The sequence below is a fragment of the Amphiprion ocellaris genome, chromosome 5 (genome assembly GCF_022539595.1).
Source record: "Amphiprion ocellaris isolate individual 3 ecotype Okinawa chromosome 5, ASM2253959v1, whole genome shotgun sequence".
In the NCBI taxonomy this organism is placed as follows: Eukaryota; Metazoa; Chordata; class Actinopteri; family Pomacentridae; genus Amphiprion; species Amphiprion ocellaris.
In genome coordinates, this window is record NC_072770.1 from 12,991,099 (window position 1) to 13,009,008 (window position 17,910).

At 38.3% G+C, this 17,910-nt stretch overlaps 1 protein-coding gene across 2 annotated transcripts in view; it reads left to right on the plus strand.

The window, feature by feature from the left end:
• The first annotated feature begins 2,057 nt into the window (after window positions 1-2,057).
• The window catches only part of phf2 (PHD finger protein 2), a 48,120-nt gene continuing 32,267 nt past the window's right edge, over window positions 2,058-17,910 (plus strand). Inside the window, exon 1 of one of the 2 annotated variants that reach the window (XM_023298854.3) lies at window positions 2,058-2,452. In XM_023298854.3, coding sequence (XP_023154622.1) covers window positions 2,355-2,452 — 98 coding nt within the window. In that variant the 5' untranslated portion in view covers window positions 2,058-2,354. The remainder of the gene's footprint in view (window positions 2,453-17,910) is intronic. The other variant, XM_023298853.3, reaches the window with a different exon arrangement.

The window sequence follows — 17,910 nt, forward strand, 5'->3', positions numbered from 1 at the left end:
TCTTGGAAAGTAGAATTTAAGCTCATCATGAAGCAAACACTAAGAAAATTGGTATACAAATTATATTATAAAACTTGCAAAGATGTATGTATGGATATTCATCTAAATCACGTTTTCTTCAAGTTTGATCATGGATCTGTTGTTAAAAGTGCTACTGGATTTGCTTGTCAACATGAATCTGAATGAATCAATAACTTGCTATGCAACTACAATTACTTTAAAAGCATTTTAAAAACAAGAAGTCACAAAGAGTGCAAAAAAGTCACAAAAACCAGGATTCAGACAAATAAAAGAAGTAGTTTAGATGTGGTCCTGCATCCAAATAGACGAGCAAATTGCGAATGAAACGATGGAACAAACACCATCCTCTGAAGATCAGGATACAGTTGAAAGCTCCAAAAAAAGTTATCACACAGTAGAAAAACTTACATGAAAAAAGTCCATAACCAAACTCTGTAAAATTTTCAGTGCAGGAAAATCACAAAAAAACACATTTTATTTATTAGCTGAATTTTCAGTTATATTAGCTACATATTTTATTTCCCTCCATCATGGTATTTTCTTCATAATAATAATCAATTCCTGACACAAGAGAAAAAATGCATGTTTTTATTTTCTGTTCATATCTATCATTTTGTTTATATAGCAGTTTACATCATAAGGCATCTCACGGTCTAATAACAACCAAACAACCAAACTCTATGCAACTTTTGGAGAGTTAAGAACAAAGAAAAACAAACAAAACAAAAACAAATCAATTCCTGCAACAAAAGATAACAAAATGCATGTTTTTATTCATCATATTATTCATTTATTTATTTATAATGTAGAATAATCTCACATATATGACCAAGTCCTGAGTAGTTTACACAAAAGATAATAAATGTTTTTATTCATGATGGTTACAACTTTATTTAGCAACATGAGGCATCTCAGGCTATTCAGAGAATTTCAGAGAATTAGGAACAAAAACAAAATAAAACAAACAAAACACAAAAGATAATAAACTGCATGTTTTTATTCATCATTTTATTTATATATCCATTTTACACACACACACACACACACACACACACACACACTACTTTACACTACTTTCAGAGTGTTAAACACATACCAGACACACATCTCATTTATTAACTGTATATTCAATTAGTTACATGTTGTATCTTCCTACATATATAATTACTCCACATATATAACTAATTATTTAGAATGCTTATTTTTATTTTTTATATCGAAAATTTTAAATAAAACTAAGTAAAATGATACATTTCATATATATATGAAATTTATCATATATATATATATATATATATATATATATATATATATATAAAAAAACATTGTTACATAGGTAAAATGCTAAATATTATGAATAAAAACATGCATTTACTGTCTTTTTTGTAAGGAATTTTTACGTGTTTTTTGTTTTTGTCCGTAATTCTCTGAACATTTTATATATATATATATATATATATATATATATATATATATATATATATACAAATAACATACATAATTTGGCATGAACTAAACTTTGTACTACTTTCAGAGTATTTAACACAAAAACACATTTATTAAATATACATTCAGTTTTATTAGTCGCACTTTGTCTCATCTCCCTACTTCATAATCTCTTTTCTATAATGTACAATAACCCCACATATATTACCATTTGCTGACTAGTTTGCACAAAAACTAATAAAAACAAATATTTCCGTTATTAAATAATGAACTTAGTAGTAAAATTGCATCATGCTTGATAATACATTTATTTTTATTATTAATTCTTCTGCCCTGTCACTGTAATTATGTAATCGCTCAAAATAATTATTTATATCTTGCATTGTTGATCGACCCAGAATCCGCTCATTCATCCAATTTTCTAATTACATTTGTTTTTTTAAATAAAGCTGCCCCCCCCGACGTAACTTATTTGATTATTTATTTATTTTATCCCAACCAAGGGATTTTTCTTCTTCTTCTTCTTACATTTTCTTCACCTCCTCTCCTCCTCCTCCTCCTTTGCCTCTCTCTTCCTCCACGTCTTTTCCTTAAATGTGAGCCCGTCGGTCACCAGGGGGCATGCACATAGTGGCGATAATAATAATAATCACAAAAATGCATTTGAGGAAAGCCTCGCTGCTACGACGAGCCTCCATCGCTGCTGCCGCTCCGCGCAAACACGGCCGCGGTGTGATGGAGCTGTGCGCTTAAGAGCTTCATGTGTCCGGCGGGACTGCCCCTGGCTTTTTTTTTTCTGGGGAAGATCATATTGGATCATATTGTTTGCAGGACGTTGTTCCTCCTGCAGCCCCCCCAGTCTATCCCGACGTAGTTGTGAATTGAACATGGCGACTGTACCAGTATATTGCATCTGCAGATTACCTTACGACGTGACCCAGTTTATGATCGAGTGCGATGCTTGCAAGGACTGGTTCCACGGCAGGTAAGAGCCGCCCGGCTGTGTGTTTTTGTGTGCTGTCGGTTTTTTTCCCCTTTGCGCGGCGGTTTTGCGTTCGCGGACGGGGAAACAAACAAAAATGGCGAGGTCTCGGCTGCGTTTGACAGCTTTGTGGCTCTCAGTCGCCCGTCTAACATCTGAAGAGAGGCCGCTCTGGAGAAGAAGAAGAAGAAGGCGGAGTTAGAAATATACCCGACCGGGGTTGTGACATTATATCGCGAATAACACAAAACAGATTCGTCGGGGGGGTTTCAAGAAAATATGGAGCTAAATCGGCGTTTCTAGCGCACTTAACGGCTATTTCACATCCACCCCCCCCCACCTCCCCGCATTAGCCGCGAACAAGGTAGCCTGCCTTCCCCGTTGTCAGGAGCGGACAGGCGGCGGGGGGAACCCTCGCTAGGCTTCGTCTCCCATTTTCTCCTCTTTATTTTGCAATTTTAGATACATTTTGCCCCGGAATGTGCCAGCAAATACGCCGGTCTCACCGGCTGCTTGCTTGAAATCACGACCCGAGTCGAAGCTTAAGCTCAGCCCCGCAACAGCCGTCCTCCTCCAGCCAGCAGCTATGGCTGACAATAGCCCCGTGTTGGATGTCCTTTAAAAGCTCCAACGAAACGGGGGCAAATGTGACTAATATTAACATTAACGTGGCCGCTTTTGTGTGCACTTTGGGGCTGCTGCGGGGTGATAGCCGCTGTGTTGGCCAGTGATTAGACGGAGCCCGTTGCCGCTCATCACTTTCCCTCCGTACATGATCCGTGTTATCACCGGGGTTTATTCCCTCCTGCTGTCCGAGTTTGTTGTCGCGCAGGTCGGACTCCGCGCTCGGCTTTTGCGCCGCTGTTCGGCTTGGGTTGTCTGTTGTTGTTTTTTTTACTGTATGCATATTTTTGCTCTAGCTGTTAACACGTCGTTTTGTTAATTTCTTTTCGGTGAACAAGCCCTTCGGAGCATTTACGCGCCTGAACGTTAACCCTTTAATGCTCCCCCTGGCTGTCTGAGGCTTTATCACATTATGGAGCTGCTGGCTGCTGAATGAAATGCTGGGGATAAGCATCAACATGAGCCATACAACCACCATTATACGCACATATTTATATATTTTCTCACCTGTAAATACACATGCATGCTCTCATATCTGCTTAATCCACACTATCCATGATGCTGATCGCTGTGTCATGCACTAATTCTAACTTTAAACCCTTATATTCCCTCTTTAAATAAGACAGGATCCGTCTTTTGCAAACAAAAAGCTATGTTAAACTGGATTTCCCTCTACTGTACATCCCAGCTGAAAGCAGAATCCAATTATTCAGTCTCTTGAGCTAGACCTCCATGAAAAGGAGGGTTATTTGAATCAAATTACCTTCCTCAAAACGCTAATTTTAGAAAAAAAATAATTGCAGCTCCAAGTCATGAAGTGGAATTTCTAAATGTACCAGCATTATATTAGAGCAGGTGCTCATTTCTGACACTGAAGGGCATGTTACGGTGCTATTTGTACTACATATCATCAGCAAAATTATGATACATGTAGTCACCGGGCTTGAACAAAATGAAAAGCAGCCAACTAATAATTAAACCCTGGGGATGGGGACTCATTTACAGTGTGATCCACTTCAACTCGGCTGTCCTCTTGATATCTAAATATAAATGTGATGAGCAGGAGATCCCTTGTATTTACCTCGGAGGTGGGAGATGGCAGCACTTTATTGTCCACAGTTATCTCAGATGTAGTACACATTCATGTGGCAAGAGGAAGTAATTACAGTTAATTATATTGTCGGGCTATAAAAAAATACAATAACAGTTGTAATTAGATGTAATAACACCAGTAACAGCGCAGGTGTGTGATGGTGGGAGCTTAGTAGCTGTGTTAATCCAACGCCAGGTTTAGGTAAATATCTGATATTTTAGGAAAACATGCATATTTCCTTTCATAGATCCAGACAAGAAGACTCATCAGTTTCACAGGCAGCCTCGGCAGAGGAAAAATGCAGGATTAGCTCCATCAAACCTGAAATATAACTGCACTTTTCATACAACTTCTAAGCCGTCTTGTTTACATCAGCGTGGTTTCGGCCATGTTTGAGTCTCCACAGTGTTCAGGACAGGTTTTAGAGATGCTGCTTGCAGTCATGGCGCCCAGCTGTTGTTGATCAGGAAATTGTTGAAACACTAACTGCTCCCTAAAACCACAATGCCTTGTTTTCACTGTACATTTCTGTTGTACCCCCCACGTTAAATGACGGAGGCTCGTTCACATACACAGAAGTGGACTTTGAAGTTGCTGCGTTCCTACAAAGGCAATAAATTTATATCAACACTATTTATGTATGAACTGTAAAAAAAGATCTCTTATGTCACATTTTTAGCCACTTTTAGCTCATTATTTTTATTTATAGGCTCCCAATTTACTACAGGGTTCTATCTTGGTGCTCTTACGAACCCTTGTTAGCTTGCAGCTTTGATTTTTTTTTCTTTAGCAACCAAGCTAGCTGTGATAATAGTCAAAACTTTAGCAGCTGAATTCCAAATATTTCCCACAGGAGTTGGTTGAAACCAGCTGAACAGCGAGGATATATTTATATTGGACAAATTGAGTGATATTTTTAGCTAATATTAGCTAATAACGCCAATACATTCACAAACACTGTGTCAACTGATGAGAAACAACAATAGAAATACCAAGAATGCATTTGCAGTCATTAAATAAATAAATAAATCAGTGTAGCATAATTACACAAATCTGTTGAGGCCCACTTAGTGTACCTTTTTGTGTTGGCCCAAAATGTGACAGTGATAACATGCTAACATTGTCGAATGCAAGAAACATTAGCGTCAGCCAATTTGCTATGATAACGATAAATATATATATATATATATATATATATATATATATATATATATATATATATATATATCATAACCATGTTAGTCTGCTTTTGCCCAAACTTCTGTTTATATATATATATCACAAACCAAATCGCAGTAGCTGTCTGTAAAATTGCAATTAGATAATCCCCCCAAATTTTTCAGCCCCAGTAATAACTATAAAATGCAATACATTACAGTTTTACAGGTAACACACCCACACATAACATTAGCTTTCTACATTTAACATAACAAAAATTGCTGCAATATTTTGTTGTTACTATGAAACTGTAATGTGTCATTGCTTGATATTACTGCACTCTTTCTTAATATCATTTATATATTTTCATGCAAAAAATATAGGATTGTTTTGAATGGTGGTTTTTGTCTGTGGTCTGCTGTAGCAAAGTTAGTTGCTGCATGATCTGTCTGTGCGATGTTTCGTGCAATCGCTTTCGTTTGTGTTGCCATGAATAACCTGCAAACACTACTACATAATTTTCAGAAACATTTGTTGATGCAAGTATATAGCAGCTTGATCCGTCTGGTGCATTTTTAGAAACTGACAAATAAATTGCAAGCAGTTTTTTGACAACAACCCAACATGAATATAGCCAACATAGTGTGTACTTACTGTAGCTGATAATTTTACCACTCCTCCTCTTGAAAGCCATCTTGAAAAGCAGTCCCATTAGAGAAAGCAGGTCTTACCACAACTTTCAGGTTAATCTAACTGTCTAAATATCAAAGTTACCCTACAGCAATATACTCTTTGTGAGACTGCTTTCGCCGTGACTTACTATGACAGACACGTTAGAAGAGTTTCCTCTGTTTAGTCATGTTTCATGGCCAAGTGTCTTAAAGTTTACTTAGTAGATGCTTTTATGTATTTAAATGTGCTGCACTGTCGCTCTCTACATAAAAAAATGGTGTATAAACACCAGTGTTTTGGCCTGTTCTACTTTTGATGCCTGCAGTATGACAATATAATCAGTGAACCCAGGAGTGTCCTTCTTATGTAGGTCCTTCACTAAGACCTGAAACAACAGGTTATACAGTTAGTTTAATTGTACAGTCTGAAAACAAAAAGTGTAATAAGTTATGATGACACATGATGTGTGCTACTGCAGAGGAAAATTTCATGGGTTTCAAATCTTTAAAATTCAAATGGTAAGTTGGGCAATAAAGGCAGATGCTTAAAGAACAATAGCATTGAATGGCAGAATTTTGTGACATTTTGGCTTTGTATATTATCACCTTATAAAGGCAGACACAAAGAAAGACTGTCCTCCTGCTCGCTAGATTTTCCATGATCAACCGTATGTTGGTTCATCAAGAAGCAGCTGGTTGCACTAATTATTGATTTAATGGTTACAGAGGAAGGTTACAGTATCCTCATTGCTCATGGACCCGTATTTATTTATCAGTCTTTGTCCTAGTCTGTATGTAAAGAGGAACATGTGAGCTCCCTAAAAGAGAAGACAAAATATCTCGGGAATGAGTCAAATCTGGCATTGGTGATGTCATTTTGAAGCCAGAGTCTGTGCAGTAGGGACCAGGGTATATGTGAATACAGTCTGTGTTTCAATAATTTCATTTCTGATGCTACTTGTTGATTGTAGTCATTGACAATTGTTGATTTCCAACAGTTTGAAGGACAAACAGTTAGTGTTACTAAAGCAGTAAAACCCAGTTCTTTCATTAATAAATAATGATATTCAAATTATATAATATTCTAGAGCTACAACAAATGTTTGATTAGTCAATTAGTCGTCACCTATTAAATTAATCACCAAATATTTAGATAATTGATTTGAGTCTAAATTCTCTGATTTCAGCTTCTTCAATATGAATATTTTTTAGTTTCTTTCCTCCACTATCACAGTAGACCGAACATCAGTGGATTGTGGACAAAACACGACATCTCAAGATGTCACATTGTGCATTGGGAAACACATCAACATTTGTTTTTACCATTTTCTGACATTTTATAGACCAAACAACAGATCAGTTAATTAAGAAAATAACTGAAAGAATAATCAAGAATGCATATAATCTCCATTTGCAGCCCTATAAAGTATTGTATTGTAGTAGAACAGTTACAATAGACATTTCTCTGTGTTAAACACTTTTAATATTGAGTATGTTCCGTATTATACTTACAAACCTTTACTTCAGTATAGAACCTTTAGAAAGTGGTATTAGCACTTTTACTTTAGCAGAGGATTTGAATACTTACTTCACTACTGCTCATCTCTGTCAACACTTTAAATTCATATGATTAATATAGTTGTTGTGCTGTTTCTAACCAGAGAGTTTAACACAACCGCAGCCTGAAAGCGGTTACTGAAAGTCTACGCGTTGTGTTCACACTCGTGTTTCAGGCCAGCAGACAAACACAGTTTGTTTCCCCATTTGGTAAAGCTGCTCTTGATTAACCATGGGGAAGATACGTGATAGATATTGGCAAAATCAATCAACAAGTCCTTATTCTTAAAGCCTTAAAGTGAGATCTATTGTTTGAAAAAGTTTACAATTCAGCAATAAAGAATTGTCGGTGAGCTGGTGTGCTTGAGCTGCTGATGAGTGGGTGGAGAAAGAAGCAGAGGCTATGTAGATTTGATCATCCAGGCAACAGTGCAGAGTTATGTAGAAGACATTTTAACCCAAGAGGGGTTTAAATATCCAACTTTGATGGACAAAGATGAGCTTGTGCATCAAAGGGGTCACATCTGCAAGCTGAGAGAGACTTTAACCCACCAGGGGGACTGTGGTATTTGCTCATAACTGCAGTTGTAGTGGGTGTAGAGTGAGTTTATCTGAGCTGATTCAAGCAGTGACACTTGCAAAAGCGGTAAATGTGCTATAAAAACCAAAACATTGAGCTACAAGAGGCTCAAAAGCTTTATAAAGCTGCAGAGTTGGATCACTATGAATCCTGGTCACAATGCTAACACAGAATACTACTGAATTCATGGTGATGTGGATTGCAGATAGACATACTGTCCTATCTTCTGTTGAGACACAGTTGTCAGTGAGTGTTCAGCTACCAGCCATAGCATAAGCCTAAGTCAACGCTTCCTGCAGCTGCTTCACAATAATAATAATTTCATTGGAGAAAGAAACCTGCTGAGTGTGCAGTGGTGGAGGATTAAGACTTCACTGCTGCTCTGATGGTGCAGAAGAGTAGGTGTGGAAGCAAATGTAAGAGCAGGACAGTAGGAGTGAAACCTCAAACCAACATCAACCTCTAAGTAACACAGGAGCTGCTGAAAGCAGAACACAGCATAGTTTGCACATTCTCCTTGGTTACTTGCAGGACAATACAGTCAGTGCACCATGCTGTTTTGGTCAGGCAACATCGCCGTGTAATGAAAATACTGAAAGCATCACTTTCTTACAGATTGATATTTGGCATCACGTACCTCTAATATCAACACATTATCCAAACCGCAGTCATTTTAGTGCAACAAACCAGTAGCTTTTTGAGAAACTTTAATCCTGTCCTCCAAACTAAACATGACTTTGCAATTTCCATTTAACACATTCAAACTAACACTCAGGACCAGTGATATTTTCCGCTCCCTGCATTATGTTCAAGATAATGCGCTGACATTTTAAAAGGAGCAGATTGGTTCCTGCCATTTTCACCCAAATTTGATGTCCCGACATATCAAAAATGCAGGCTTTGATTATTTCCACTTTCCATTATAAACAAATGTATTAAAAAACCCAGCATTAACAAGAAAAGCACTCAGAGAGCGCAGTACTTCACCAAGGCTGCTCAGTCGTTATATCATTTCTGACAGCTGCAATCTTTTAAAAATTTGTGGCAGAAATTGCAGCACCATTGAATGTGGCCATTTAATATAGATGTACCCACAAACAAAATGACCTTGCACTGAGCACAGGCATGTGTTATACATCTGTATGTTCTGTATGGATACCAAATCGCGAGACCTAAATATAGCTATAATATGTAGCGGACGGCGGGAATTCATGGGACACAGAAACACCCCACAATTTAATCAGTTGTTCCTTGTATCATTTTCAACTGACAAGCCCCGATAATTCAGCAACAGTTTATTTTCAGTAGGATCGCAATCATGTGATCGTCAGCTGGCAGCTGACGTAGTGTTCACTTGTTGTCATAGTTACTGTGACGTCTTGCAATGATACAGAAATCTTTGACAAATCCGTGGATCCAGACTATAAACCACATCTCTGCCAAAAATCGAATCAGTTGGTCCTTGTGTTATTTCTGACCTTCTCTGAAAATTTCATCCAAATCCGTTGGTCTGTTTTGAGTAATGTTGCAGACAAACAGACGGACAAAGACAAATGTACGCCGATCGTCACATAACTCTGATGCGTACCTTGGCAGAGTAATAAATTCCCAGAACTGAAACTGAAAATATTGTCTATGTATGGCTCTGATAAATGGGGGATAACTGATCAATAGTATAAGCTTCAAAGATTTAAAAATGGACAGAAATATAGTCCAAAGTCTAGCACTTAATAATGCAGTCTTATTTCTTTGTAACTTTGAAAAGAAAAGCCATATTTCTAATAGAAAGCATTCATCTACAGCAGCAGGAGCTTGACTTTTTTAGCTCCTGCGGATTGTGTGGAGACACACAATGGAGGACTGGACAGTTTTTATTAGCTTTGAATGATCGCTGGACTTACTGTCAGTTCAGTTTCTAAACATAAAAATATGCAGCATAAATGGAGATAAATGTTAATTATCTCAGTTACCACTGAGTAGATCATACAAAAAATTGTTGCTGTGCATCTTTGACCCTCAAACCCCTCTTTCTTAGTTCCATGTTACCATATATCTACACTATATACAGTACAGTCATTCTTTCTCATTTTTGTGTCTCCCTTCAGTCTGACTCACCAACATGTATAATCCTGGCAGATACTTTTGATTCATATTCACAGACATATAGACAATGCATGCAGAATGAAGCAATATTTGATGCAGAAACTGAGCCAAAATCACAGAACACAATTGTACAACTACATGTAATCTAATTCATACCTTTGTTACACATAATGACATGCTGGCGTAATAACTCGACTACAGTATGTAGCTTCACTATCTGTAATTCCTGTAGACCAAAGCATTTGTGGAACTGTCTCGACTTGAAGTCCACAAAGCCTGACTGCCAGTGGATTAGCTCTAAGCTTTCACTACACTGACAGCACAGTCTTCTGGTTCTGGCTGTCATTGAGCTACTGTATTTAAATCAAGTGTTAATGGTCACAGCCTGCTGGCGTTCAGCAATGTAGTTTTACTTGCCAGGGATTTTGAGCTATCGCTTTATTTTGCCAAAACAATAGAGATAAATGGAATTTCATTGGTTGTGCTCACAGCATGGAAAGTAGAACTGAAAGCAGGAGACAGTTAGCATGTTTCCTTTGGATTTACTCTCCATACCTACAGCACTGCTCCCCAGCCTTACAAGCTTTCTTACAAATGTTTTATGTGATGCAACATGGCGTCTTACAACAGCTGATTATTGCACACGTCAGCTATCTTGATGTTATTGATCGTGTCCTCGCGTTGGCCACAGACATGTCTAATGCATGTGCTGTTGTGATTAGTGACAAATCATTTACCCGATACGTCTGATTGATTTTATGTTCAGACAGCATAGCATTTTCCTTGTTAGATGTGGTATTTGTGCGTATAGAATGCACAAAAAACAGCACTACCTGTAGCGAATATATGCTGCCTGTCCAAAAAAAAGTCGCCATTGGATTTACCTAAGCAAATAGGTAAGAGCCTTCCATTGGATAATTACTGCAGTGATGAAAATGTTTCAGCTGCAACAACTTGTTTAAGCTTCTCATTTTTTAAGCAAACATGTTGGAAGACATATCCTGTGGTCATTGAAAGGATGTTAATCTGTTTCAGAAGGGTCAAATTATTGGCCTCCATCAAGCAAAGAAAACAACTAAGGAGATTTCTGAAACTACTAACATCAGGTTAAGAACCGTCCAACGCATGACTGATGGCATGGGCATGAGTGGTTCAGGGAGCATGAGACATCATTTTCACACATGGATTGGCCTCCACAGTAGAAAGTTAATGCAACTCTGGATAGAAGTATATGCTGTGACTTTGCAGAAGCTTATTGAAACGATGCCACAGTGAATGTGTGTCATTCTCAGAGCTAAAGGTGGTCCGATGAAATATTAGAGTATGCGACTTTTTTTTTGGACAGGCAGTCTATAGAAGACTTGATCTACTAGACTTACTTTGAAGCAGCACATTCTTTGTACAAATTTGAAACCAGCTACAGTGGCCTCCATGTGTATTTTAACAGTATATTTACATTTTACTGTACTATTAACATACATTTCGAGAGTGCTGCATGTGCCAGCCGGAGATTACAAGAATAACAACACTAATTGCTAACATTTGGCTGCTCTGTAGTAGTAGAACTATAAAAATGAGAATGAAAAACTGTGCTAAAAGGATTAGTATCTGCTAATCTTAATGACCTGCACTTTGTTTTCTGTTGTAGCCTTTTTATATGCTAGATTGGATCACATTCACGCTGTCTGTCAGTCTGTGTGTTCCATCCAACTGTATCTACAGCTTTGGAAATAATTATTCACCACCGCGATTCTGCCTTTTCCTTTGTGGTTCTTGGTGGAGCCGTACTGCGTTTTCCTCTGAAGGTTGGACAGATGTTTTGCTGATTCTAAGCAACGGCTCTCTCACTGTTTTGCTGAGCACCAAGATGGCTTGTTGGGTGATAATTTAGGTTGGATCATCTGGTGACTTTACGTACGCTCAGCTTATGCACAAAACAATAGTGACTCAAAAAAGAAGAAGCTGTAATTATTTAACCGCGATGACTAAATTAAATGAAAGTTATCTATGCTGAAGGTTTGTTGTGTAGACTTTAGGAGAACAACAGCTGGAGACGCTAACTACGTTACTACTCTTCGGTGTCAAATCCAAAATGCTCACATTCTCACATCTGGCCGTTTGTGAAACCTAAACAGAAGTAGACGAAGTTAGTTTACTCACACTTGCTAAATTATAAATAACCAGGACTGCTGTGTTTTGGTGTTTTGCACAATTTTTCTACTGGTTTTGTAGTGCAAGAAGCTACCAAGGCTTCCAAAACACAGCTGAACTGATTCCATTATCTGCTTCTGCATCTCACCTCGCACGGTGTCGCGGTCCCCAAAGAGATTTATGAAACATTTGCATTCATACCCCAAAGATGCTGTGACTTAATTCCAACCTGTTGTGTTCAGATATGCTCAGAAGTCTATCTGATAGAACATTTACTCATATTTAAGGGCTCTTCGGATACACTGAGTAGTTTTTTTTAGTTATTTATTTAAAAGACATTCAGTTTGTTGACATGCAGGCTCCACGTGTGCACAGCAAAATGAGGGAGGAACAGGAAAGAAACGCTGAAGAGGAAGATCTGGGTGCAATAAAACAGCAAACTTGACTTGTATGTAAATATTGCTGCTCTAGAAAGGATGATAACCATATAATGACCATAAACAGGAAGTCTTTCACCACTGTCTTGCCACTACATGAGGCAATGAAACTCGCTTCTTTTACCACTTGAATTGACGTCACAAAGCTCTTTTTTGGTAGTATTTTTGCAATTTTTGTTTATTATCGATGCAGATGCACTTTACTACAAAGTAATCTAGATCATTTCAGAATGGTTAACTCTTTGCCAGTAAGAGTTATTTATGAAAATTCTTACATATTGCAGAAAAATAAAATATCAGACCTAAGATGAACAAGTAGTAACATCAGCCCAGCCTCGCATTAATTCTGCCATCAGTCTGCAGCAGCTTCCCGTCATAAAATATTTTGAGTGTTGTCCTGTCCGTGAGATCATCAAAATATCCATAAAGGTTTTCCAGGCCCGTCCTTCTCTTTACTGGCTTATGAGACCCTGCTGCATGCTGGGCTCACTGACCAGTCACATAAAAGCAGGTGGATAACGCAGAAATTGGTTATCTGAACACGTTAACTGATTCTGTTGCCTATCTGCCACATTTTTTTTATCAATACACCAATGTTTCCACCTCAGCAGACAGCCAGAACTGTTTTATTTATCTTTTGGCAACATGTTCTCTAATTCTCTGCCGTTCCACTCAGTGTGTTTTATGTGCAAATTGAAAATACTCGTATGAACAGGTGGATGGATCTGCAGATATTGGTTTTCTGAGCACAATCAAACTAAACAGATTTCATGTTGATTCACATTTGTCAACATTTGCTTTTTTTGATTAAAATAATGGGCAGACGCGTAGTGAAGCTTTGTCAGAAAACTTAGAAATGTAGCTTTAGAGACAACAATAATGGACATACATGTTGTGTATTTTGATGTTTTTTTTTAAATATAGCAGTGTAACAGCACCTTTATTTGCCCCAGATTCTCCAGTATGCAACCTTTGAATTGGGATTAGATTTCCTTCATCTGTGAGCAAAACTATTAGAGGCAGAAGTCTACTTATGTCGATTTATGTTGTTCAGATTCCACCTGTAAAGTTCTGATGTGCTTCTATGACTCGTGTGCGATGTTTGTACTTACGTTACATGTTTTAATCTGCAGTCAGAACTTGCAGCCTCTTTGATCGGGTCGGTTGACCGATTCACCCCAAACACTCACTTTGTCACTTTAATTACATGAATTATTTGAATCACTTTCAAATTAAGTCAAATAAGATGGTTTTGTCCTCAGTGCTGGCAGAAAAAGAGAAAGGAGACGTTGCTGTTTTTAGTTGTAAACTGTTCTGGTAACTTTCATGGTTAATCTAAGCTAATGACTTTGTTGCAGAGCTGAACATTGGCTTGGTGGTTCGCACTTTTGCCTTGTAGCTAGAAGATTCCTGGTTCATGTCCCTGTCTTCCCGGGATTAGACTGTGTGGAGTTAACATGTTCTCCCTGTGCATGTGTGGGTTTTCTCCAGGTTCTCCAGCTTCCACCAACAATCCAAAAACATGCCGAGGGTAATTGGTAACTCTAAATTGTCTGTAGGTGTGAATGCGAGTGTGATTGTTTGTCTCTATATGTAGCCCTGTGATAGACTGGTGACCTGTCTAGGGTGACCCTGCCTTCGCCTTAAATCAGATGAGATAGACTCCAGCCCCCTGCAACCCTAATGAGGATTAAGTGGTGCATAGATAATGGATGGATTTTGTTGCACTTGTCTTAACGGATAATTTAGTTTTGAATTATTTCATACTTGCAAGTAAACAGCTCTGAGTCTTATTTTATTGCTGCCAGACTAAAACTTATGGACAATTGGACAGCAAGGTACCCAAGCATGACTTTGGTGTACCTCTACTAAAATGTACAAGTGCAGAAAACTGTTTCATGATGTGCTATCAGTGTCACTGGTACAGTAGTCATCAGTCTTGTCTCTCACACAGGACGGTAAAAGGTCGAAGTCAGTTTCAGAAGGGCGATGTTGCACTGCAGCTCGTAAAGATGTGGTTCAGACCAGGTTTAAAAATACATTCTTTACTCTTAAAATCAGTTCTGAAAAGTCACGTAGAAGTAATCTGAACCCATTATGTGCATCTAGTCTGACTTCGAGCCACATCTGTAGTCAAGGAAGGATGTTTTTGTGTCACTGAAAGATGAAACCTTCTGCAAAAACAATCCTAATTTGGTAAAAACATGTCTCAAGATTTACTGATAGAACACGTGCAGTCATCTCATTTGATCTGAAAAATTTTGCTTATGGCCCAGAAACATTTAATGAAGTCTTTTCTGCAACAAAAATCTGCTCTGTCTTCACTTTTCATGTTTTGTAAGAATTTGAGGCGTTCTCCTTCCAGCCGCAGAGCTGAGGACGTCATAAACAGGCATTTCCACTATGTCCACACACACACACACACACACACACACACACACACACACACACACCCACTCCTATATTTGCCTTCAGTGAAAGCAGGCAGCCAGTATAGTGAAGCTTTGGAGTTCCCAGGGGGGGAAAAAAGAAAACATTGTGGGGGAACTCCCAGTTCGTTGAGTTTGAGGGCAGCGGCTCCAAATGGGAGGAATTCGCTTGTGCAAGACACCATGACAGCTGCAGTTTGAAAGAGGAGGGAAGAGCCGGGCATCACTGTCATCATTTAAACTGACTGATGTCATGCCAATCCGTTAATCGCTTTTTCTCATGTTTGTTCATTTTTTTCCATCTCAGTTGAATCATTTGCATCTTACTACAACTTCACCACCTGAAGAACCGCTGAACTACATTTGTGTGACGTTGAGTCATCTAGTTTAACCTTTCATCCTGCAGGTGATCATATTTGGTAACTTGCACACACATTAAATATGGCTTTGTTCCCGCCTCTCAGTGAAGTCGAGAAACATGTGGTTTTCACCCAGCCAATCAGTGAAGATCGCTCTACATTTCAGCACACTACATCATAGCATTTGACCAATCAGCAGAGGCCTGGAATATATCAGACTCTCTCTTTTCTACAAAATTGTAAAAGATGGACTTACGGCTCGGTCCTCTTCCATATTTGCGGTCAAAACGTCACAACTAACCATGGTTTGTTGATGAAACTCACACATTTTATGGTTGAGTAGTCGTGCTAAGTGATGATATATACATTGCTTGGGATGTTTTTTTTTTTTGCCACTAACGGGCAAGGAATCATATATGGTAACTTCATTGACCTTAAATTTCAACATGAAAAGTAAAAATTTTGAAAAATGCTACAAAAGTAAAAACAATCTGATGTCCTCCAATAACACTCTAGAGTTGAAATTTGGAATTTCGCTAATTCAATGAGTGCCCTTTAAAGGGTTAAATCTCTTTGACTTTGGAACGATTCTGTTTATGTCACATAAAAAATGAGCTTTTTGTTTTGTGGAAGGCTACGGAGTGTCTTGCCGCCTTGAATCCAGAAGATTCCTGGTTCACATCCCAGCCTTCCCGGGATCTTTCTACATGGAGTTTGCATGTTCTCCCTGTACATGTGTGGATTTTCTCCTGGTACTCCGGTTTCCTCCTACAGTCCAAAAACATGCTGAGGTTAACTGGTAACTGTAAATTGTCTGTAGGTGTAAATGCGAGTGTGATTGTGTGTCTCTATATGTAGCCCTGTGATAGACTGGCTACCTGTCCAGTGTGTCCCCTGTCTTCACCCTAAGTCAGCTGGGATAGACTCCGACCCTAATGAGGATTCAGTGGTGTATAGATAATAAATGGATGGATGGATGTTTTGCGGATTTTTAAACGGAGGCAAACGGACCTCACATTACTCCAACCAACATTTCCTTTCACAGCAACCATGGTGCAAACCACAGGGCTGAATACAGACTGCTTTTACCTATACAGTGTGTAGATGGATATTTATAGTCTCCTGACTGATAGCAGTATTCTGCAGCCCTGCACTGTTCTGTCCCTTCGTCCTGCACTGAACTGCACTGAAAACAACATCCTGATGTCCTTCTGCTGTCTTTCAGCGCAAACTACAAATCACTTCAAAGGACAATACCCTTTTTTTTTTGGTCTTTTTCGCATGTTTTAGTTGATTTATTGTAGCTTAACTTACAGCTGAAGGAGAGATTTTTGAATTTATTTCCTCCCTACAGCCACTGACTTGTCTTTATGTCACTACAGTGCAAAAATCAAATTAAAGAATTATTTCATCGAAAAAAAATTTTTTACTTTCATTTCAGAAAATTTACAATTTTCTGATAATTTTTTTTCTGTGAATTGTTTTTTGTTTTCCAGTAACTTCTCAAATGTGAGTTTTTTTTTTTTTTTTACTGTTTTACATGACAGAAAATTGTGAACAAATATGGTTGACTGTTGATCAGACAGTAAAGAAATAGGCTCTGGGAGAATATGATGAGATTTTTACTGACCAAACCGATTAACTGATTAATCAATCCAATAATGTGACATCCTGAAGCTCTTCTGAATACTTTTAACACTTTAAAATACCACTCTGTCGTTTCAGTTGGAACCAAGTCACCACAGTACAAAAAAAAATAAATATTTCTAGGGGCTGATTTTTAGAAGGAACCCAAAGAAAATATATTCATCAATGATTTGGGCATTCATTTGTCAGCGTCTCTATGATGAGGACTTGCTGTTTTTCTGTCTTTTGCATCACAGAATGCTAAAAGCTTTGACTAAAAATCCTGCAAATAGTAAAAAAAAATACAGGAAATAAGAATTGTCTCTCGTGGGGCTTGAAGGGTGAAAGTCCTGTGTTTGGTGAATGATGTCCCTCAACTGCTCACTACAGTGCTGAGCTCGTCTATCTTCTAGTCCAGTGATCTAATGATGATAGAAGTCAGTCCATGTTTCTTCCATCAGTCTCTGTTGTTTGGACCCATCTTTTATCCTTTGTCGCTTCATTAACCGTCTGCGTGTCCTCCTCTGACCTGCACCGCTGTATCTCATACCGGCCAGCTTCAGCATGATCAGCTAGTTGGCCTGATTTGTTGTTACAGACATCCAGCAGATCCATGTCTGGTTGGTGTTGAGCTAGTGGCTTGGATTTATAACCCCCTGCTGGTTGTTAGAAA